This window comes from Odontesthes bonariensis, chromosome 10 (genome assembly GCF_027942865.1).
Source record: "Odontesthes bonariensis isolate fOdoBon6 chromosome 10, fOdoBon6.hap1, whole genome shotgun sequence".
Classification (NCBI taxonomy): Eukaryota; Metazoa; Chordata; class Actinopteri; order Atheriniformes; family Atherinopsidae; genus Odontesthes; species Odontesthes bonariensis.
The window spans coordinates 23,551,478-23,574,678 of NC_134515.1; the positions used below are offsets into that span (position 1 = coordinate 23,551,478).

The 23,201-nt window shown below is 39.9% G+C and overlaps 1 protein-coding gene across 1 annotated transcript in view; it reads left to right on the forward strand.

Annotated features, from left to right (window-relative positions):
- The first annotated feature begins 5,295 nt into the window (after positions 1-5,295).
- The window catches only part of LOC142389716 (poly(rC)-binding protein 4-like), a 40,275-nt gene continuing 22,369 nt past the window's right edge, over positions 5,296-23,201 (forward strand). The window contains exons 1-4 of the mRNA XM_075474702.1: positions 5,296-5,477; positions 21,286-21,477; positions 21,641-21,664; positions 22,906-22,938. Coding sequence (XP_075330817.1) covers positions 21,370-21,477; positions 21,641-21,664; positions 22,906-22,938 — 165 coding nt within the window. The 5' untranslated portion in view covers positions 5,296-5,477; positions 21,286-21,369. The remainder of the gene's footprint in view (positions 5,478-21,285; positions 21,478-21,640; positions 21,665-22,905; positions 22,939-23,201) is intronic.

The window sequence follows — 23,201 nt, forward strand, 5'->3', positions numbered from 1 at the left end:
ATGCATTGTGCTTGGCAAAGAAAATGAGTGTCTGTGTACCCCGGCTGATTACAGAGCAAGCAGAGCTATTGTGAGTTTTGATCACCATCTAATTTCCTGCTCTACTTGATTATAGAAATTATGTCGTAACAAAGCAAACACATGCAAGCCTTTCCTTAACCAACACAAATTAGAGATGATCCAAACACAGATGCATATACCCATGACGTATGACTGCATCTCTAAAAATAAATCTGGATCATAAAGTTAAACTGAAATTACGATAAAATTTCCTCTCTCCCCACCGTGCACTCTGGCAGTAAACCACCTACACCCTCACAGGGGAGATTTTTGATTGATTTCTGTGCTGTTGACTGTGTTTATATTGCTGCATTGTTTGTGACACTTGTATTAAAGTAATCACAGTTCCTTCACCTGGGTGATGGGGGTGTCATATCCAACAATGCACCTTAACTATATCAGCATGACTGATGGCTGGCAGCAATCTGACCCACACACAGCTATGGTGGTTTGCTCTCTCTCAAGAAGATGGATTTAGAATCACACAGCACCTCCTACTGTTTGAAAAACAAGCTCTCGCTCTGTCGCTGGTTCAGATGTGTTCAGTAAAGCTTTTATACGGTTAAGTGCCTGATTCATATGGTGCCACTGTGTAGAAACCCCTATAGTGTAGCCCTATGAGACATTCTGTCACCCTGTCCAAAGTTTTTAGAAATGCTGTGATATGTTTTTCACCAAGGTTAAGGTCTGTTATGGCTTTATTCACTCAGCGGAACCACACTGGATTCGTGCAGTGATGGTAATCATACCAGAAAGCTCTTAGCAACTCTCTCGTTTTCCGTTTCTTTTATTTCTATTGTCTCATCTTTGTCACAGTATGACTTCAGGCTAATTGTAACACCTATTTCGGAAGCCAATCACCATTCTGGTTGCTGTAGTCAGTGCAATTATTCTCATCAGTGTACCAGTTTAAACATACAGACAAAGAGATCCCCATAAAAGCTATCATACTGTGTCGCACTAAGTCAGTAATTTATATCATCGCTTACTTTTGGAGCAAATCATATGTTGGAAAGATAAGTCTCAAGTAAGAAAGAATGTTTAGCCCAAATATGTCTTCAGTTTTCTGATGTCCCACATTTAGCTTGAAGGCATTGACTCAGGCGAGTGGGGCTGGGAAAACAAGCACTGAGTATTTCTGATGAATGTTGCCATTTGTCACTCTGATATAAACCGGGCATGTCATCATTGTTTTTTTTAAAGTTTTGTTTAAGGCTTTTTTTTTTTTTAACGGATTTTCTCCTCTTAATCTCTATGTCTAAACGTAATCATCTAATCGCAATCAGATGTATATAAGGGTGTGACCGTAACTTTTGTGGAAGGCCTGAAGGCAGAAACGTAGACAAATACAGCAGGAGTACATATGGTGCCCCAATTGCAAGAATTCATTTTTACTCCCCCCCATCATTCTCTCCATATACAAACCACATTCATTCAACCTTTCACTTTTCAACATTCACCCACTTGCTCACCTGCGACACCTTCCTTTAGTGGTTCAGGTTGTAGCAATGTTTTACTTAAACAGAAGTAGTAACACCACACTTAAAGAGTAAAGTGTTGCAAGCTAAAGTCTTGCAGTGAAAATGTTACTCAAAATGATGTACACTGAAAGATAAAAAGTCAAGTTTCTTAGAGCTAATGCCCTATATGTCAATATCACACTGTAATTACTCATACTGTCATGTGCAGTGAAAACAGGATTTTACTGTTATAGTTGGCTGATGTGGAACAAATAAAAAAAAAAAAAAATCAAATGTTGCATCCAACTGCAACATTTGATTCTTATCTTCATGAAGGATTCCACTGAATGTTTTAAACATTAATCGGTTAATTCAAAATTTGCGGGGGAAAAAAAGATATTTAAAATGATAAGTGGTGCATATTGCTCTAAATCAGATGTGTGAGGAAGGCGCAGAACAGTTTAGAGAGGGCCCACACAATCAAGGTGAGAAAATATTACAAAAGTAAGGATGAAATAGTCTAATGCTTTTTCTTTTGGAATGTGGTTGAGGTGTTCAAATACATTTTTTCTGTATTTTTTCAAAATCAGACACTAATGAATACCATAGGACAGAGCAATTTTGTATATAGTGTAGCCTGGATATGTCAAACAACAATATGTGTCATAACAATATAACTCTAAATTATCTCTATAATACTATCTTGACTGATTTTGGATTAAGCCACGTAATCATGGCATTATGGGTATCCAGGAATTGATCAAGTCTTCTGTTGATTGAATTACAACAAGGCATCAATATGTTTGTGTGCAAAATTTTCAATATATAAATAACATCTAACTAAAAGCATCAGATAAATGTAGTGAACTAAAAAACGTTTTTCCACTGAGATGTATTGGATTACTACGGAAATGGGTATAAAAAGAAAGGACTCAAGAATAAGCACCTTGAATTTGTACTAAAAATATATATATATTTAAGTAAATATACTACATTCTGCAAATATATTCTCTTATTCTTGTCTCCCTTCCCCAGTTTCCAATTCCCTTATCAGCTCTCATAACATCTGTCTTTCCCCAGGTGTGTCTGTAATTGTAATGTCATTCTTGTTCCTGGTGTTTTTGTGTTGTTGCCATTGGGTAACCTGTTTCTTTCTGTGTCTTCCCTTTGCACTTGCCTGTGAAAATGTGTTCTCATGACCCATTTAACAAGAACACTTTCCTGTTTGTCTGGTTTGTTTCTGCAACTGAGTCCTCCCTCTTGCTTTCGTCAAGCTCACTGCGTGAATAGTCTTTCATCTCAATAAGTGTAAGGCTTGGAAATGTGATGAGACCCGGCGGATCCCTACTATCATCATGCATGTGGGAAATAAACACGTAATAACCTCAACCAACATGTGAATGTATCTGCAGTACATCCCTAAATCTTTATGGCTGTGACTCTGTTTATTTTTATGTCTCTGTTTCAAACATACAAGTGAAATAAAGTCTACCAGCTCACAGAGACGATTGTAAAAATGGCAGAAGTCCATCTTCTTCTCATTCTTTTGTGTGAATGACAAGGCACCTGCATCATTTGTGAAATAGATGGAGATGTCATACTCATATTACCCAGATGGCTCCCGCTACTTCACAGGAGCAGCGGGAGCTGTCAAGATGTCTTGCTCCAGTGTCTTTAAATGAATCAGCCGGGTTGTCAATTGAAAATTCACCATGAATGCATTTTGCTTGGAGTGAAATACTAATTTATGTCATTCTGTCACTTTGATATTGTTTCTCATGTATAAAAATATTACCAACCACTGATGTTCCCTAGCCTGGCTGACGCGTCCACAATCTCGATGAGATGGTGGTCTGGGAACTAGGTGTGCATTTTCTCGTATTTGAGGCGTGGTTTACGAATGCCTAGAGCCGTTTATTGGGCGCTACGAATGTCTATCAAATGACGTCAGGTTCTTCCCATGCTGCTTTGCGCGCGATTCATAGCCAATTGTATCACTTATACCAGATGACGACATAAATTCGACGAGGAAGAAAAAAAAGTAAAATAAAAGTAAACTTGCGCTCTAAGCTACTTAAATTGACAACAAAGTAGGCCTATATGCTATATTCTACATGAATTTTTATGTTGTAGAGTTGTGAATTTATTTTAATAATGGAGAAATTGAGCAGCCTTGCTTTGTTGTCTACAGTAGTAGATCAACCCTCATCTTACTTTGAAGCTCCCAGCTCCCAGAAGTGACGTCAACGAAGCTTTAGCAGCAGAAAAGCTATCAGGCTTGTGTTGATAATAATAAACTCCTGGACTATGTACAAACTTCCAAATGCATCGTTTTGTGAGTACAGACCATATTTGTGCTACTGTAGAAGTTTGGTGTTATGGCATGTGATTTTAGTGTGGTAATTTTGGAGATACTGCCAGGGTCCGTCAGCGCTTGTACTAAGCTATTCGGGATAACTCAGTAACTCCGCTGATGTTCAGCCAATATCGGAAAAACTTCGGGTGGGCTACTTGGCTGGATGTCACGGTTCAAATGACCCTAGGGTGAATCTACTCCGAAACACTGGCTGCATCGAACGGTAACGTTGTGTCCGCTGTCATGTTGGATTAACACTCTACAAGCTTCGGTGTAGCGCATAGACGTCGTCATCGTCTTGCTGCTGCTGCCCCCCCCCGTTCTGTGATTGGTTCCCAAACTCTGGCAAAAATAAGGGCGGTGGTTTCCAGGCTGACTTTGCAGTGAGAATGAAATCGAGCGCAAAGCAGCATGGGAATTCCCAGGCTAGATGTTCCCAGTAAATCAGTATAACTTAGAGGGATGGTATAGTCCCTACCCTGCCCAGGATGAGGGTCTATTGAAAATGCATGCACTGAGAGATAAAAGTAAATTAATCTATGACCACGTCCTTTCCTTCCAGAAAATGTTGATGTATGGTAGATAAAATGCAATATGAAGAAAGCTGCACTAGATGGCGCCATGTGAAAGAAAGTTTCGGATCTAACGCGTCAAAAACTTCAAAAGAAATCGTTGAAGATGTTAGATTTCACGGTTTTACCGCCGAATCAGACTGAGACTAAATCATTCGTTTTGTACATTAATAATCTCTTAATGTTTATTTTTTTAATCATCATTATTGCCAGTGTATGGGACGGATTTATAGATTAAGAGTGAGCTCGACGCGGTGACAGTTGGCTATAACAAAGGTATTTTGACCATAGAGTATGATTATGACTTGAAGTTAAGTTTGTGAATATGTGATGGATTAAAATCGACTATGACGTTTAAAAAAAAAAATGAAACAACAGAGGAAGAAGCAAGTTTACACAGAGTGGGCCGTGTTGGACATGCCTGGACACCAAATTCTGTCATTCAGATCACGATTGATGCTGTAATCTAACTGAGGCAAACCTAACAATAAATGTCATCAGTTATGGCACGTTTTCACACCCCGCAGAGGCTCAGTAGTCCTGGATGTGCCAACCTGCGTTGCGACGCATAAAGGTTCCTGCAGGGACAGGGTGGGGGGGGGGTCACACTGCAACAGCTCACCGGTCGAAGCGAAGATACAAAAAAACATTGCAGTATAGAAATCAGCTTGGCCAAGGATTTTTCTTCGCCGCTCGAAGAGCACTCGGCTTTCCTTCTTGAGCTGCTTCGGATAGTGGGGACCAGGGTAAACGAGGTGGTCGCCGCCTGTATCTCTCAGTGTGTGTGTGTGTGTGTGTGGGGGGGGGGGGGGGGGGGGGGGGGGGGGTGTTTGTGTGTGTGTGTGCGCGTGTCTTTCCCCTTCTCAGCGCACTGGCGCCCTGCACTCCAGTCTGCTGACACACCGGGAGGACAGTCCGCACTACACCTCCGTGTCACTGGACTATATGTGGATACAAAGCCCGATCAACACAGATCCATGGGGATAGTTTAGTCAGAACTGCTGCTTGCGACCTCTTACATGAACACAGGTGAGTGACTTTGCCTTTTTATATAGCGTATTACGATTTCGACAACTTAAATCGCTCTTATCCAGTTGACGAGATTAGACTGTAGATCGTATGATATAGTGAACTGTCCTTCGAATTGCATCAAACTGACACGTTTGTTTTAACTCGTGAAATCACCGAGTTAAAACCAGAATCAGGTCTTTTAAATGCAGAATTGTTGTTGACTTTCCATAGTTAATACAGAGCCCTGACGTTTTTACTTTGACGCACTCGTGTGTGTAGGATGAAATGTTTTGTGTGCGGAGCTGAATTAATGAAGCCTAAAACTGACTGGCTTGTTAAATCCAGCATATGGCACAGAGAGTCCAGATGAGCAGTGGGACAGCGAAGAATACAAATGCTTGTGTGTGGAAGGTTTTATGGTAATAGAAGGGGGCTCCGCTGAAGACCAGGCCAGTCCTGAGCACAAAGATTGTTCTCAACAATTCGAGTACAGTGGGCGCCTGCTCCGTGCTGAGGCAGCGAGTGTGTGTGACAGCACCATTATTCACCAGGATGCATAATTGCATCACAGTTTCACTGGATAGAAGAACTGTTTTCATATACGAATTTAAGATGGAATGAATACTGAAACCATTTTCCTGGGCAATTCTTCAATATTTTTAATTCGTGGTTACATTTGCAATGTTCAACAACAGTACAACAATACAACAATTGCACAACAATACTACATTAGAGAATCTTACACTGTCTTTTGTCCTCCTGGTCATGTTGGTCTAAATATACTGTACACATTGGTCTGGGCTCTAATAAATAAAGTTGTTCTGTTTCTACTTTGAGTTTTACTTTGTCTGCTTTGACTTGCGGCCATTTTAGCAGCACAACAGCTCTATGTAAAGCAGTCAGAAGGGTCTGATCATCCTCAGACTATTCAGCACAATACAAACACTTGATAAGACGCTTATTAAATCTAGACGTTATCATACTTTTGGGATGAAAATGCCATTGAATCCTGCATGCGTACTTCTGGTGTGTACCCGTGCAAACAAAAGTAGAAACAAACAGTACACAATTAGAGTGCAGCACATCACATGGTTGCTTTTGGAGATTTCAGTTGGATGTAATGCGTAGATGTATGGCAGCTTCACTATAGAGGGAGGAGAACTTGATTCACATTTATCCTCCTGTGCACATATTGGAGATCAATAAGTGACAACATTTTATTCAGTTGGTGTGTGTGTGTGTGTGTGTGTGTGTGTGTGTGTGTGTGTGTGTGTCTGTGTGTGTGTGTGTGTGTGTGTGTGTGGTGGAGAGGGCGCTTGCTCAAGAGCAAATACGCTACTTAGTCTATTCTTGGAAAGTGAATAGAACATACCATTTGGTCGATATGAGGTGCACCTATCTTTTAGAGGCACTCCAGAGGGTACAGTGTTCGGCCATTGTGCTTGGCTGATTCTCTGTCCAGATTCAATTCCTTAATGCACTCTGAGAGTCAGAGATCTAATAAGAAGTGGAAGAACATCTTCAATAATGAAACCCCACCTGCATCCCTGCTGCAGAGGGAGGGCTGAGGCTGAGAGGCTTCATAAATAACAGAAGCCAGACCTGACACGTGCTGCTCCAACGTCTGGAAACTGCCAATAACCCCCTCTCATCTACTAAGATGTTGCTGCTCTTGCAGGGTGAAAGAAGAAGGGGGGAAAAAACTGTTTTACTTACAGTCATCAAGTAAAAGTATAGCGCTGTGCAGCAGCTGTGCTAAGCTCAACAGTGAGAGTTCATAGATATTCAATCACATTTTACTGAGAAGGAGAGTTCAAGCAGAGGTAATGGATAATGACAATGATTTTTCTGACAGACCACCATGAGATGTACTATTCCACTGAGCGCCAGTCTTTTATTTTTAAATTCCTTTCTGTTATGGGATCTACATGGGAGGCAAAATTATATCATCATCTTGACTAAGGCATACTTTTCGATGTTGTTGTCACAGGGGCCTTGTTTTGATTCAAATGAATTTAGTTTCCAGTATGAGAGCTAAATCCCTTACAGCAATTAACCTGCATTTGAGCAATTAACCTATGCATGTCACAATCAAATAGTAATGGACTTTTAAGGCTCAGCTACACCTTCTCCAGCTTTACTGCTTTACTTCTTGGGTTCACTATATGCTTATGGCTTACCATGAACACTTGTTGACTTGTGAATGCAGCTTGTGTGAACAGTGTAAATTAGTTTGTTTTGTATCGATGAGAAGAGATCTTTTCTTCTGAAACACAATGTGACTCTGGTCTGAAGCCGGACCCAGTGGCTGACGGAGCTTCAGGCTGTCTCTGCCATGAAAAGATAGCACTGTGTTGAGCTCTGCACATTGACCCAGCAGGCCTCGTGATTCTCTCGTTGTGTCTCGCAAAGAGTCTCATGAGCATGATTTATTTAGTTCAGGAGTTACCCTCAAAGAGATGCTTTCATTCCATCTGCTCTGGAGAGAATGACTGAGGAAGTAACATTTAGGTGTACGTTAAGTACACCACTCCAGTGAGTAAGTCCTGTACATCAAGCAATAAAGCTAAAAGACTGCTTTGCTGACAGTAATCTGCTTTGCTCTACAGTACACTAAATGGAGGTTCTTCTTTCAATTGGCCATCTGCATCTGTGTGTGTTTTTGTATCGTGACTTAGAAGGAGAGAAGCTTTTCATCCCCTTTCAGCTGGCGAGTGCCTGAAATATTTAAAAGGGACTGCACTATTTTTGGGTTTGTGCTCAGTTTGTCTTGGGGCTTATGTAATATGTAGTTTTGTCAACGTGCATTGTGATGTTTCATACCAAATAACACACCCTCAACTCTGCTAACCTAAGCATAACAAAGCTGGGAATAGCTTAACTTTGCTGCCACGTACAGGACATTGTACATCGGAGATTTAATATTGAATCAGAGGAAGGACTTCGACATTATTTGTCCACTGAGGAATTGGCCATGTTTGATACAGTGTCTTATGTTTCAAGGAGGGGGCACGGCCGGTCCAGATCGTGTCATGTTTCCTTTCTTTCTAAGAGATATTGATCAGCTCATCTCTCTTTCTTCAACTGCCTCCATCCCACCTTCTATCCCCCTCAGTTTGCCTCCCATCTCTCCCCCCCTGCTCTCCTCCCTCTCCTCTCAGCTCTGAGGTGTCAGATTCTCTGACTCACGCCCGGGTGTGGAGGATGGGAGGAAAGCAGGGATGAAAGGGAAGAGAGAAAAGTCATTTTGCAGATAGAGAGAGTGACCTTCATCCAGTAAGAGGGATGGGATAAAAGCTGGAGTTAATACCCTGCCAAAGTGTATTCTCCACTATGCCAGAAAAACCATTGAGAGTGATATATGGACCGAATAGAGTCTCGCTGATAATAAGAGGCATGCTTTTGTAAGGCAAAGCAAATAATCAGGAAATTCCAGTTTCATGTAGAGAAACAAACAACCCTGAAAAGTCAAAACAACACCGCGACATAAAAAAACATGGAAACGGTTGAGCCTGTAGGGTGGTCGTCTTCCAACCAAAGGGGAAAGTATTCGGTTCGATACCCAGCCTGTCCACATGTCGCAGTCCATGGCAAGATGCTGAACTCCACACTGCCAACTGATGAGTTCATTGGCGTTTGATTGTAGAAATAAAGCGGGTGCACAGATATAATAAGAAGTGCTGTTTGGGTGAAAGACAAAGATGTTATAAAGTACTTTGTAAAACAATGTAAATGTGGACCATTTACCATTATTTTTCATGCAAGGATTTTCACGTGAAACTGTCTTTCTATCTGCAGGTTAAGTGTTAACTGAAAGCTAAATGACAGCTGTAGAGTGTATAGGCCTGGGCCTCTCAGCCCCCACACTAACTAAAGCCAACATTAATACAGGCTCAGACAGTGTCACTGTGTCTGGAACCAGCAGCCGCTTGGGAGATAACAATTGACAGGCCAGAAACACGGCCCTCTAAGATTCATTATCTGTGTGTTTGTGTTCTTCATCCCCTGCTGGCAATAATGAGAATGAGGAAGGGACTCAGATTTACCTAATGAGGAGATGGGATCCTTTGCGATAACAACTGCATCAAGACCTGATCAATACTCTTTCGAGGGTATATGCTTAATAATAATCATTGAGTTAGAAGAAGCTAAAACTGCTTCATTCTAATGACTTGCACAAGTCTGCCGAAGTAAAGTGTGCCAATTACACTGCTGTTCATCAGTTCTCTGGATCCAGCCAGAGAAGGTGCTCTGTGTCTACACTGCATAGAGAATTTGACACGAGTGTAAGCTGACAGTATTGATTCACACCACTTTGACGTATGAGGGATTTTTTCAAATAGAGCTCTTTCTAAATGTCAATAATGCATATGAGGTGTAAATCCCAAGCATCTGCTTTTAGTGTGGAATGACTACTGTTTTGATTTTGAATCACTTTAAGAGCTTCTGATGTAGTCAAAGACATGTTTTGGGGAACGAAATGAAAAAGTTAGAAATTAGCTCTTCATTTATTAACTGGCCTGATAAAGCTTCCATTTTCTTCCAGACTGGACGACTAAAATGATTTTTTTCAGGACTGAACACGATATTTGAAACTGATGTTTGAGCTTTGCTCAATTTTTGTCATTTTAGATGTTTACCAAAATATATTAGAGTTACATCTTTGTAATAGATATATGCTTAAAGTGCAGAATGTTGCTGCTAAATTTCAATGGTTGTTTCACATCTACATTGGAGGGAAGTTTAAGAATTACAGCTCTCGGGAGCTAAAATGCCATTAAAGAAGTTAAAATGATATTAAATAAAGCCAGGCCTTAACTGCAGCTGTCTTCGGTTAGTGTTGGCCTTGTCCTTCTATCTTTAGATTGTATTCATCAGTGAGTAAAATACATCCTTTAATAAGGTTAAGCTCAGATAATCGATTCAGCTATTTTAGAATATTTAAAATCTTTACCTTTAAGTACAACTGGATTGTTTTTGCAATGCTTTTTGGGTAGTTTTAGTCCATCTGCACTGTGAAACGCTGTTCTCACAGCTTTGCTACATTTGGCTGAATTCGATCTGACAACATATCCCCCGTACACTCCAGAATTCATCCAGCAGTTTCTGAATTCTGTCAGATAATCAATAAAAACTAGAGTTTCAGTGTCATTGGGAGCCATGCATGTTCATGTCATCAAGCTGCTTCAACATGTTTTACGGGCGATGTGGTGCTGGAGTGCTGTTTCTCTTGCGCTCAGAGCTTCCATATTGTATGTTGTGGGTTCAAAGCAACAGCTTCTGAACAAAAATGCCACACTTGGAATCAACTTGACACACTTCACCTGATGAACTTATGAAATATAATAATAAATAGTATAGTCCAATTCAAGCCAATTGGAATTCAATTCATTGTAATCATAATTATTTACAAAGTAATCCAATTAATTCATATAGAGCCAATTCAAAAACAATTCCACAAATGAAAAAGTTTTTAGACCGCTGGGATAGGCTCCAGCCCTCCCGCGACCCGACCGACGGATTCAGCGTTATAGAAAATGGATGGATGGATGGAAAAAGTTTTTATTTTTTTAAGTGATCCTTCGGATGTTATTATCTCAAAGATCAGAGCCTACACGCTGTGTCTATAGTCATACTGCACTGAAATATGATATACACACAATATTTTGTCAGTGTCCAAATATTTTTGGACTTAAGTGTGCATCTTCTCCGTACACCGTGCAGCTCTGCCGTTTAAAGCACCTGCCTAAAATTCAGTCGGTCCCCTCGTGAAGTCAAAAAAGTTGTGACCCTGCGGAGTGTAAACATGACGCCTCTGAGAGTATCTTAGAGCCTTGTGGTGGAGTTTTAGATGTTAGCCGTGAAGTCTATAGGTCTATTGGATTGGGGGTTCAAAGTTTGTGGTGAGGTGCACCGTCATGCTGGAGATGTTGCTGCTGTCAGGGAGCACCGCTGTTATGGGAAGTAGGGTGTAGAGGCGTGTGTGATTGGTCTGCAGTCCCGCTCAGGGGGGCGGAACGTGTCAAAATAAGGTCCAGACTGGTGCATGCTTATGCTGAAATTTCTCAACATGTATCTGAAGATGAACAATTATGAAAATGAGTGAACAGTTTAACGTACAAATAAATGGACTTCTGGCATAGTTTCCTTTAGTGTTGATACTCTTAATGTGTAAGCAGTCAGATGCTGTGTGCTTTTGCTGCTCAAAAGCATCAGAGCCAAAGTAGGACATTTTTAGTAATTTGATTGACCATCATCCAGGCCACTACTCGATTGAACCCTATTTTTAATTTATTGTAAGGTCAACTTTTCAGAAGATTTTATTTGATATACTATTTATTTCACTCACTCTTTAGGGCACCACATCGTAGGGATTAAAAACACACACACAGCCGAAGGTTAATCCTATCAGCGTCAGCCCACATTTAGGCGCAGTGGCTGAGGTGAACACAACTGTTGGCCCGCCTCTCTGCTACAGGGTAGCTGGGCTGGCTCCAGGAGCAGCAGGCAGCACAGGGGCCTGACAACCCTCTCTGGGGCCTTGTGGTTGACAGCCGACTTGGATGTCAGGCCGACACGGTCATGCTTTAACACCAGATGAAGCCGGGGGCTGATAGGAGAGCACAGTCGCCTCTGTGCCGAGGGCTGACCCAACCCATTATATGTGACAGAGCTGTGACAGACATGCCAAGAGATGAAACACTGCTCTTTCATTTCAAGCCTCTCCTGTTTCACAACTAAATCCCTCTTCTCATGTATATTTTCTATTGTCTCATCACAATGGGAGATCGAGGAAACACAGCGACACAGAGAACCTTCTCATAGTAGTGGTATTATTCATTTATTTATTTTCTGAATATTTTTTTTTAATATTCAAGGGCTACTTCATTCTACTGAAAATGAAGTGGGTTTTGTTAATTTCCAATATAAATGTAGTTTTTTTTAGTATTTTTAGTATAGTACACCCTAAATGAAGCTTTGAACAATAAACCTAAAGGATGTATTTACTATTAGCTACAGCTAATGGAGAATTTGATGGTGTTCATGGGATGTATTTTTCTCGAATTATTTGGGTGGCTTGTGTTGTAGATTTTTTTTTAGGTTGCAGCCTTCTTATCCAAACATACAGTTACTCTTTGCATATTTCATTCACGTGGTGGGGAGTTCACTAAGAGAAGCCTCAAGAAGCCTCTGCATATATTTGTAATTCTGTTGAAATGTAAGGATTCAGACTCATGAGAGCAAACAGTGTGTTTGTCCTTTATCTTCCACTGTTAAGAGCTTTCACGGGCGCTCTTCTTCAGGTTTATCGACAGAAAGTTGACACGACTATATTCTACACTAAGTTTACACACCAACTTTTGTATGGATGTGTGCACACTTGTCTATTTCCTCCGCATCTCATTTAAGTTTGGAAAAAACTGACGAACAACAGAGGAGCCTAGAACAGCTACATTTTCCCCCTTGGTATGTTCTTAATGCTTGTCTGAGAACATGACACTGTCATTGTGTCATCCCATGTTTCTCAAACTTTGCAGTTTGAATTGGCTAATGACAGATGGATGCACAGTCATCCCGTGGAACTTCTCAGCAGATCAAAGCCTGTCTGCTCATGTGTTTTAGCTGGATATTTTCTGTGTGTGCGTATGTGTATGATTCATTGGCGCCTTTTATCCCGGCAGCTGTATGTGGGTTTATTTGTGTTTTGTTTTGGTGCACACAGTCCTATGAATGTTGTAGGGTGGTGTGTGTGTGTGTGTGTGTGCGTGTGCATGTGTGTGTGTGTGTGTGTATGTGTGTGTGTGTGTGAATGGTCTCTCACCTCTTGCCCTCGCTGTGCGTGTGTACACACATTGACACCCTCTCACTTACTGCTTTATATGTGCCCACCCTAGGGGACACACCCTCCTCTCTGCCTCTGAGTGTCTATTGAACTGACACTCAATACCCCCGACCCCTTGCATGTAATCTATGCAGAGGGGAACCCTGTTTCTGTCGTTCACCTTGGAGACCAGGCATGTCCTAAGCCAGCCCAAAGCCGTCTGTTTGCTTGGTGTGTGAGGGACATGGTTGCCTCAGAACAGGTGTCCAATTTTCTTTTTTCTACAAGCGGGTTGTACAACATCCTTTTCATCTCATCAGTCTCTCTGGAGTGGAAAATTCTGAAAATGTGGCAAGAAAAAAAACATTGCTGGGAGCCGTGAAGAGATGGTTATGATTTTATCTTTGACATCTTTGATGTATGCTTTATTGTAGTTGGACACAAAAATATCAGCTCTGGTTTCAGGCCATAATTAACTGAACATATTCTTTGTGACATTTACTTTTACTTTTACTTGTTCTTGTTTAATTGTTTTTTCCTTTTTATTCATTCTTTCTTTTTTTGGAGGGGGGGGTCAATCAAGGGCTTCAGTTAGCAATTATCTTCATGATCAGTATATATATATATATATATATATATATATATATATATATATATATATATACATATATATATATATATATATCGTTCATATATAAATCTACTCGTTATTTTCTAAATTAAGGATCATTCCATGGCAGCTCACCCTAAACCTCTGAGGGACTTTCTTGAAAACGATTAAGTGAAAAAATGTTTTGCTCATGGGATTTTGAGAATTCTGAAGCTTAAGAGTGCATAAGGATCATAGAGAATGAAAAGACAGAGGTCAACAGTGTGCAAATGTACACTTACAAATTGAAAAAAATCCATCCAAAAATTCATTTTTTTTAACTGTTTAATGATGGAGCAAAAAAAAAATGCACTTAAACTGAATGTATGGGAGCCAAGTTAATTTTATATTTGATAAAGCTATTTTAGAATTACAAACAACCACAATTTGGTTGGAGCAAATGTCTGTCTTCACTAGTGCGAAATGTCAAAATGTAAAGCAGAAAAAATATGTTGCCCAGTTTCCCGGATTTCAAGGACACTATTGTGGGATTCATATAACATATATAACAGAGAAAACAGGAACTGGAACTACTACAGCTGCACTTAAATATAGATGCACTGTATAGATTAATTATTTACAATGTGTGATAGTGCTGTAGGGTGCAGGCATATGGACTGTAAGGTGGAAAAAACATAGCACCAGTGAGGAGGTTTGCAAATTGCTTGGATTGGCCTGCCCTGATGGAGTGACAGATCCATTTTTTTAGATGAGCCCTTGTTCAATGTTTTTTTTTTTTTGTTTTTGTCCCACATTAACAAAAGCGCAATGGTTTAATTAATGTGAAGAAATTAATATATAGTTAAACTGATCTAAAGTCAAAGCTAAAACACTGAAAATGGTAATATGAATCAGATGATATGTTTTTACTGTGTTCATCATCTTTGGTTAGCATGATATTATGCCAGAATTTTGTCATTTGCAGTAACCATGAACCATAGCTAAGGCTGATGAGACTGGAAATAGTTTAGCTGCTTCTTGGTTAAGAACAACAATCACAAAAAATGGAATCATGTACTGTAAGTGAGTAAGATTTCATGGCAGTCCACCCACACCTCTTTGAGGCCAGCCTCATGCTGGTAGAAGAGGAAATCAAGGATCATTAAGGTCATACGTCCTCATGGGAAAAACCTTTATTGCAACTCGTCCTATCCAATTGTTTTTGGGATATTTCAATAAAACTGCTAAATATCAATTGGGTGATAGTGCTTAAAGAAAAAACCTGAATGACCAGAGTCCGAGGGATCCGTCCTCTGTGGACCATGTTAAAATATCTCATCTCAAAAACACATTATGTACAGGTACAGAAGAGTGACAAGTTGAAATGCAAAGACTGAACCAAAAACTATACTCTTGAGCCCCACGGTGAAGGGATCTGTTACATTTGTTATGCTGAAATGGGGCCACAATGTGCAGGGCACGAGGATTCACTAAATGGTTCCAAAAGGAATTCCAGAGACTTGTAGAATTAATTTTAAGAGAGACTGATAATGTTATGTTGGTACACACCGTACCAGGAGACTTAATGTTGGGTTTATTTTATTTTATTTGTCACCCATTTCTTCAACCCCAATTTCTAAATAGTTGGTACTGTGGGTAAAGTGAAAATAAAAACAGAATGCAATGATTAACAAATCTCATAAACTAACATGTTATTCATCATGAAAAACTAAAAACACTGAAAGTGAGACATTTTACAATTTCTGGAAATATATTTGCTCATCTTTAATTTGATGGCAGCAACATTTCTCAAAGGAGGGACAGGGGCCAACAAAAGCTTGAACAGTAAGTGGCACTATAAGAAACAGCTGGTGGAGCATGTAACTAATTAGGTTAATTGGCAATAGATCAATGACACGATATGGGACAAAAAGAGCACCCTAGAGTAGAAGAGTGTCTCAGAAGTAAAGGTGGGCAGATGTTCAGCAATCTGGAAAAAACTGCATCCACAAAATGTGAGGCAACTTCAGAATAATGTTTCTAAAAATTAAATTAATGAATATTCCACTATTTACAGTAAATAATATCATCAAAAGATTCTGGGAATCTAGAGACATCTTTGAGTGCAAGTGACGCGACCGAAACCTAGTATTGGATGTCTGTGATCTCCAGGCCTCCGGCTCATTAAAATGGACTAAAACTGATCAGAGTCAGACAAATTGAAATCTGATATTCGCTGAAATCATTGACAATGTGTCCACTGGACTAAACAGTAGAGGGAACATCTGGCTTGGTCTCAGCACTCAGTTTATGCCTCTGAAACTGGCAACTTGAACATCTGGAAAGGCATCACTGATGCTTAAAGCTGAGAGAGGTTTGAGAGCAACATATGCTCCCTTCCCTCGTATATTTCAGCAAGTCAACACTAAACCACATACAGCATCTATCACAACAACATGGCTTCGTAGCAGAAGAGTCCAGGTGTTTCTTCCCCAAAGGCAACTGGCCTCCTCAGTTCTCAGACAGAGTGCAGTTGAAAGAAGAGGGGAGGCTACACGGTGGTAACTGTAGTCCTGTCCCAACCTTTTTGAGATATGTTGCTGCCATCAAATTCAAGAGGAAATTTTATTTTTCATGAAATAGAATTTTTTTTTCACTTTTCACAACATTTTAGATGCTTTCAGTGTTTTATTGTGAGTAGTGTATCAGTTACAGATATTAGTTTTTCTAAGTGGTGCTGTATTTCACTGTGGGACAAAAGAGTGGACTGACTTAGCCGCTCTCAGATTGTACACTGATTGTGACTAGACTAATTATGGATGGTACAATCTTCCATGGTTTTGGTTTTGCAGAAAATAATTATACATACATAATAATCACTGTCAAGTGTTTTAGATTTTACTTATATTCTATCAGCTTGAGTCTCTTGAGATGTAAGATGTCACTGATAGTCAAAGCTACAAAATTAAGACCCAAATTTCTCTCTGATGGCCATTTGTTTTTTAATCAGTTATTTGGTTTCACAAAGTTGTGCTCAGTTCAGTGGACAAAAAGATGAATACTGAGGCTGATGTTTGATATATTCAGTCAGACAGAGCAAAGACCAAGGTTACAAAGTCCCTGTCAGTGGAGGAGAGAGGTGGATGAGCCTCTCCCTCCTGGTCTAAGTGCCTTTTGGCAGCCTGGTGCTGTGGTCTGTGCTTTGCTAATTCTCTGTTCTGAGTTACCAGGTCTAATTCAGAACAGAGAGGCTCTGTTCCTCCTGGAACGCTGCTGCTTGGGATTCTGGAAATGAAGAGTTCAGAGGCTCACCACCCTCATACAGACACAGAGCACATGCCTTGTTATCAACCCACAGAGATGCACATAATGATCCCTTCAACCATTAACTCCTAATGCAATAAAGTGCTAACATTTTAGCCATGCCTTTCAGTGCCTAAACATAATGAAGTTAGCCCACGGGCTGCACAAATGTGCTCTGTGATAACACGTGTTCAGGGTGCATCAATCAAGCTTAAAGTCATGATCACTTGGCCTTAGATCTGTAGCTAACTGCAAGTAAAAAAATGCTTCAGTTTTTGTTTATCTTCAGTCAACCCTTAGGCTTTGTTTGACATTTTTATGGAAACTGTGTGGAGATGAGCATCTTACTTATAGTTTCTAAGTCGATTCAACACACATCCCTTTTAACAAAGCAGTGCAGGGTTTTCTGATGTACTTTAATCCAGCAAAATGACACCACAGACGTGCTGTAGAGCGACCTTATTTTGACAGGTTGGCATGTCAGATCATGGTTGGAACTTAAAACTCATAGAAAATGTCAAGCTCTGTGACATGTTTAGAGACATATGTGTGCATTAATGAATCAGCCGCGCCATGGTCGTCTGTACTAAATGAAAAACAATAAATCTGCATTCAAGTCTCTCAAGAATTCCATAAAAACAACAGCTTTTTATCTCTTTTTCTTTTTAAATTAAATATGAAGTCTTCACATACCTCACCAGACAATATGCAAATTAAAAAAAACAAGAACACTCGCTCTCACACAGACACACACAAACATCTGGCAGTGTCATGAGGATTGCAGCAGTAGGCTGATATACAATATTACTGTAGGCTGGTTGGAATGCGGTTGGCAAACAAGTGGCCTTGATGAGTCAGAAAGGAGCCAATCATTTGTAAGTGCATTGTTACTGGATATGAATGGCTCACATGATTTATGATGATTAAAGAATTCCAATGTCAGTTGCGGACTTAGTCAAATATTGGAAAATTATCATTATAATCAATATTGACAGGAGAAGAGACTGTATAAATATATTGTTCAATTAGTCTACCAGCAAACGTGAAATCATTTGTAACATTAGTAGTTGTGTACATCTGCGGACGGCAATGTCAGTTGCTCACCCACTCATATTTTATGTTTCAGACACGATATAGTAAAACAGATGTAAATAGATGCAAATAGTAAAACGAGCATGACCATTTGGCACCAGAAATACTAGTATGTTAAAATAAGTTATAATATCCTATCATTGTACATAGTAAATTAACTTTTTGGTTCTGTTAACCAGACATCGGCTGCCAGCCAAGTCTCCAGCCCAAGCCAGCAGTGTGGGTATCAAAGGCATGAACTACAAATCAGATCTAACAGACTCAGGCTTTCTTTGCATTTACAGACTCATAACAACAAACAACAAAAACACCCACTGTTACTGTAGATGTATTGGAAGAAATTTTTCATGAGTCACATGTAGAAATCAAGTTTTTTATTTTATTTTTTTACCTTGTTTACATTCACATTGAAAACAAAAAAAGAATAGAATATAATTGATCAATTTTGTGTTACAATTTATGCCAAACTTTGAAAGTCTTGGTACGTCGAGACCAGTCGAATTGTGAAATTGTTTTCAGTTTTTCACTGACTGGCACCCTATTAACTGCTGGGTGGATTGTCGTAAATCGGCGGTCCATTAGCGTCCATCAGCGGATCAATGTTCCCATGAGATGCAGCTATCTGAGTGCTGTTTGTTTCAGCATAAATCTTCTCTCACTTTAATAAAAAAAAAAGAAAGCTAAGCAGTGCTCCTCCCACCCAGTTGTCTGGGATTGCCCACCTCCACCGTCCTGCTCAGGCACAGCCTTTGGCATCTGCGCTGCTTGTGATCTTGTTTGAATGGTGAAAAGACAAACTGTAATTGAGGTATGTGTTTCATTAAGTTTTATTAAGTAAGGATACACCCCTGAGTGCAGCATGAGTCATTGATGTTCAGTTACACTTGGCTTGCTACTAGCAAAGAGATGTACACAAAACAAATCACATAAAGTCAATTAAAGGCGGGGTAGGGGATCTTTTTCTGGAACATTTTTTTACATATTGCTTTAAATACTCTTCACACCCCCATTGCAACCAATTAATTAAAAGTTTTGACACAAATATGAAAAGTTTTAGTGGCCTCTAGAACGTACAATCTAGGAAAAATAGTATCCAATCATTGTGAACGGACCGTTCACAATGATTGGATTCTGATGCCGTCTATCAAACTGCAACAATCTGCTCCTCCCTCCCCCTCCTCCCCCACCTGTGCGCGTACCCTGCTCCGTGAACGAATAACGCGTCCAGAAGCCTGGCAGGAAGCTAAACTAGAGCCAGCTTGGCTAGCACCTAGCATTATTAAACGTATAGTTATCATAAACTAAATACTAAATACTAAATACGGCAACGATCGATGCTTGCTGTCAGAACAGCGCTCGTGCACCTTCGTGCTCGTGCGCATTCATGTACTCTAGAGGCTTGCCTTCGGGGGGAAAGTGAAGAAAAGGGTTGGGACTTTTTACCTGTGTATTTTCAAAATGCAGCTTCGCTGGACTCAAAATCCAGGATCTCCTACCCTACCTTTAAACACTGAATGTTTGATTTTGTGGGGTCTCTTTAATAGATAATGAAAATTGTTATTGTAAGTCTTTACAGAAATTATTCAAGCATTTGTGATTTAAGTCTTGAAAATGTCGTGCCTCTCTGTACTGCTTGTATGCCATGTTCTGCCTGCTGTCCTCCACTTATCAATCCTTCTACTTTTAACCTCCCCTGTCCATGCTGCCAAATATAGCAAATATAAATCAAGAGAAAACACGAGTGATTCCATGAACTAATTATACACACCACTCTGAGATTACGAGCAGCCAGGTGACTCCCACATTAATCATAATACCGTGTGTCACATAGCTGACATGCACAATGCTGCTGGCACATTGTCATTCTGGGATCAGTACAGATGCTTCTCATTTGATGCCTGTGTTTAAATTCTGCTCTGCTTCCCCATAAAAGTGTCTTTTTTTTCTTTTTTTTATCTTGCTCCTACCGACCGACTGAGATGGGGAAGGAAAAACCAGCTCCCCCGTGAAGCTCTGAACACTTTCAGTTTTATGAAAGCTATTATGAATTGAATTTGATTAACTTTGCATGAATCTCATGCCACATTCTTCTGAGAGGAAAAAAAGTATATATTTATAATTGTTTTGTTTTATCCAGTTTAAAAAACATCAACCACTTCATTTCAGTTTGAGAGAAACTGCTTGTCAGGTTATGAAGACACAGATACAGTGTTAGTCATCGACAGCCACCCACAGTCTGTTAGGAACCCAAAGCAACATTGCTGACACTGCTGGTGCTTGTGGTCAAAATCCTGCGCGCACACACACACAACTGGGTTCTTTATGACTTTATGAATATCATTATCAGTATTACATGGACTTAACCTAATGAAGAAGTGTCACATAAATGCCTTAAACAGTGTGAAGCCTGAAAGCTGGTTGACGATTTGAATGTGTTTGATTTTAGCTTTGATATGTCCTCTATTGTCCCGAACATCTTTAGTTCCTCTGTAATAATAATTCAGTTGATAATGCAGTTAGATGAAGCACAAAATATAGAATGTCAAAGTACGTCATGCCACGTTGCTGGCTGGCACGGGAGCATCGCCTTGTAAGGATTGGTCACCCTTTACTTCTGCCTGCTGCCATTGTTGCCTGGTTAGTTTTTGTCTTGTTTGCTAAAACAGACAAATCAAAGGGCAAAGAAATGGAAAGAAAGATAAAAAAGGAGAGAGAAGGCGTGTTTGTTTTAAGATGTGTTTCTATTTTTAAACTCATTAGAGACTGTGTTTTTTTAGCATTAGGTTATGGAGAGTAAAAATGGACTGAGATAGGATTTTAGAGGCTGATCCTATTGCATTAAAACACTGTCCTGCAGTCAGAGTTCAAAGTCTTCTATCTATCTATCTATCTATCTATCTATCTATCTATCTATCTATCTATCTATCTATCTATCTATCTATCTATCTATCTATCTATCTATCTATCAGCATACAAAATACATGAGCCATATTATTTATACTTTTGTTATTCTGTCTCAGATCAACGCTAAAGGATCTCGGAGAGCCAGAGAACGACTCCTGGCCTTCGGTCGACTGCGTGTGACCAGCGAATGAGCCTTGTTCATGCGTCTCCTTGTGTGCCACTCCCACACCACTATGAACTGTGAGCAGGACTTTGGAGACGGGGGCTTGGGAGTGACCCTCACGCTACGACTGCTCATGCATGGAAAGGTTGTTTATGAATAAATGCATGCTGCTGAGAATTTTTAAGCACAGGATTTATCACAGCCATAAATGAATAACTTGATTTGTACAGCAGGGTTATGTTTTTGCTTCTTTACTTGTTTTCTAAAAAAAATTAATTATGTAATCACATCTATCTCTTTGTATTCAGGAAGTCGGCAGCATCATAGGAAAGGTGAGAATTCTTATTTTTTTTATTTACTTAAAGCTTTTCAGGAAAATATTCACCATTAAAAACAGAATTCGATTTATTTATCTGATTAAGCTGACAATTTGAATCTTATTCCTGACTTTAATATCATGTAAATGTATTGGGGTGTTTTACTAGATCAAAGCCTGATCAGTCTAATAAGCCTTTTTTAGGGTAGTTTTTCTGTCTGTTATGATTCTATTTTTAAATCACCAGAGCACAAAACCCTCGAACAAACATTCACTGTTCTGAATATTGCCAACTGAAATATAATAGCCTTAAAGCAACCCTCTGAAGACCTCCCAACCAGCCCCACCTCCCATAAAGCACCACAGTAATCCATCAAACAAAACCATAAGTGCACTGACTGCAAGCTTCTTGTTGAAACCGAGCTCCAAAGACATATTGCTGTTGGCCCCTTGTGGGCACTTCTAGTGTCTGCTCAGAAGGGTCTGTCGGGAGTGTGTTGCTTCTGCAGCCCTTGCAATCAAGCCTGGAAGACATCAGTGGGAGGAAGGAGAAAAACTAATGCAGACAATTGGAAAGGGCAGAAAAGAAAGATGTCACAACAGATGTGCAGTGAATTGCAGAAACCGATAAATCTAGGAAAACAGAATGAGTGAGATGAGTCTGGTGTTTACTGTGAAGCTTGAGAGAAAGGCTGCAGCACTTGGGCTGATAACTTTCCACTCCACCCTTCCTATCTCTTTGGCACACCTCAATACATAGCCAACAGCAGAGTCACAATGGACCACAAATTATACTTTTTCCGGGAATATAATAAAAAGGGTGGTCATGCTGTGAGATGACACCGCTGTTGATACTCTTGAAAGAAAGTGGTTTTCAGCTTGTGCAGGACTGTGTGAATAACTTGGATGGACTTTTGCCAGAATGAAGTGGGTTAGAGAAGGAGAAGTAATCAAAAAGCCAGTGGAGGCTGTGCCTCAGTGTTACATATGTCAGACAAAATATTGTTGTTCACGTACATGCTGCGTGCGGTATGCGGCCAGATTAACAACCCCCCTTAATATATATGATATGTCCTTGCAGAGTTAGTGGTGAGGACATTACCAAGATGCATTGCAGATTGAAACTCTAGAGGAATTTATTTCTGCTGAATTTCACTATTAGAAATGGAAGGTCACTTTGAGGTCGAGGATGCTGGATGTTTCGACTGAAGCACATTCGATTCTGTTTAACAATGTCCTTCATCTTTTCTTTTTCAGAAAGGAGAGACTGTCAAACGAATACGAGAAGAGGTACAGCGTTCATGATTAAAAGCTTTGAAGTGTTTTCTTCTTTTTTTTTTACTGCATTTACTAGCATGTGTCCGCATCCTGCAAATTGCTGTTTTTTTTGTCTTGTGCGATCACAAGTTGCAAGTGCCTTTGAATGAGTAGCTGTTACCAAAATAAGCACTCTTTGTTCATGTTTTCTATATCAAGACATGAAACAACTACATCTTTATTCAGTAGGTTCATCTCAAGAGAAAACATAATTCAATCTCAGGGAGCCCTCTTTT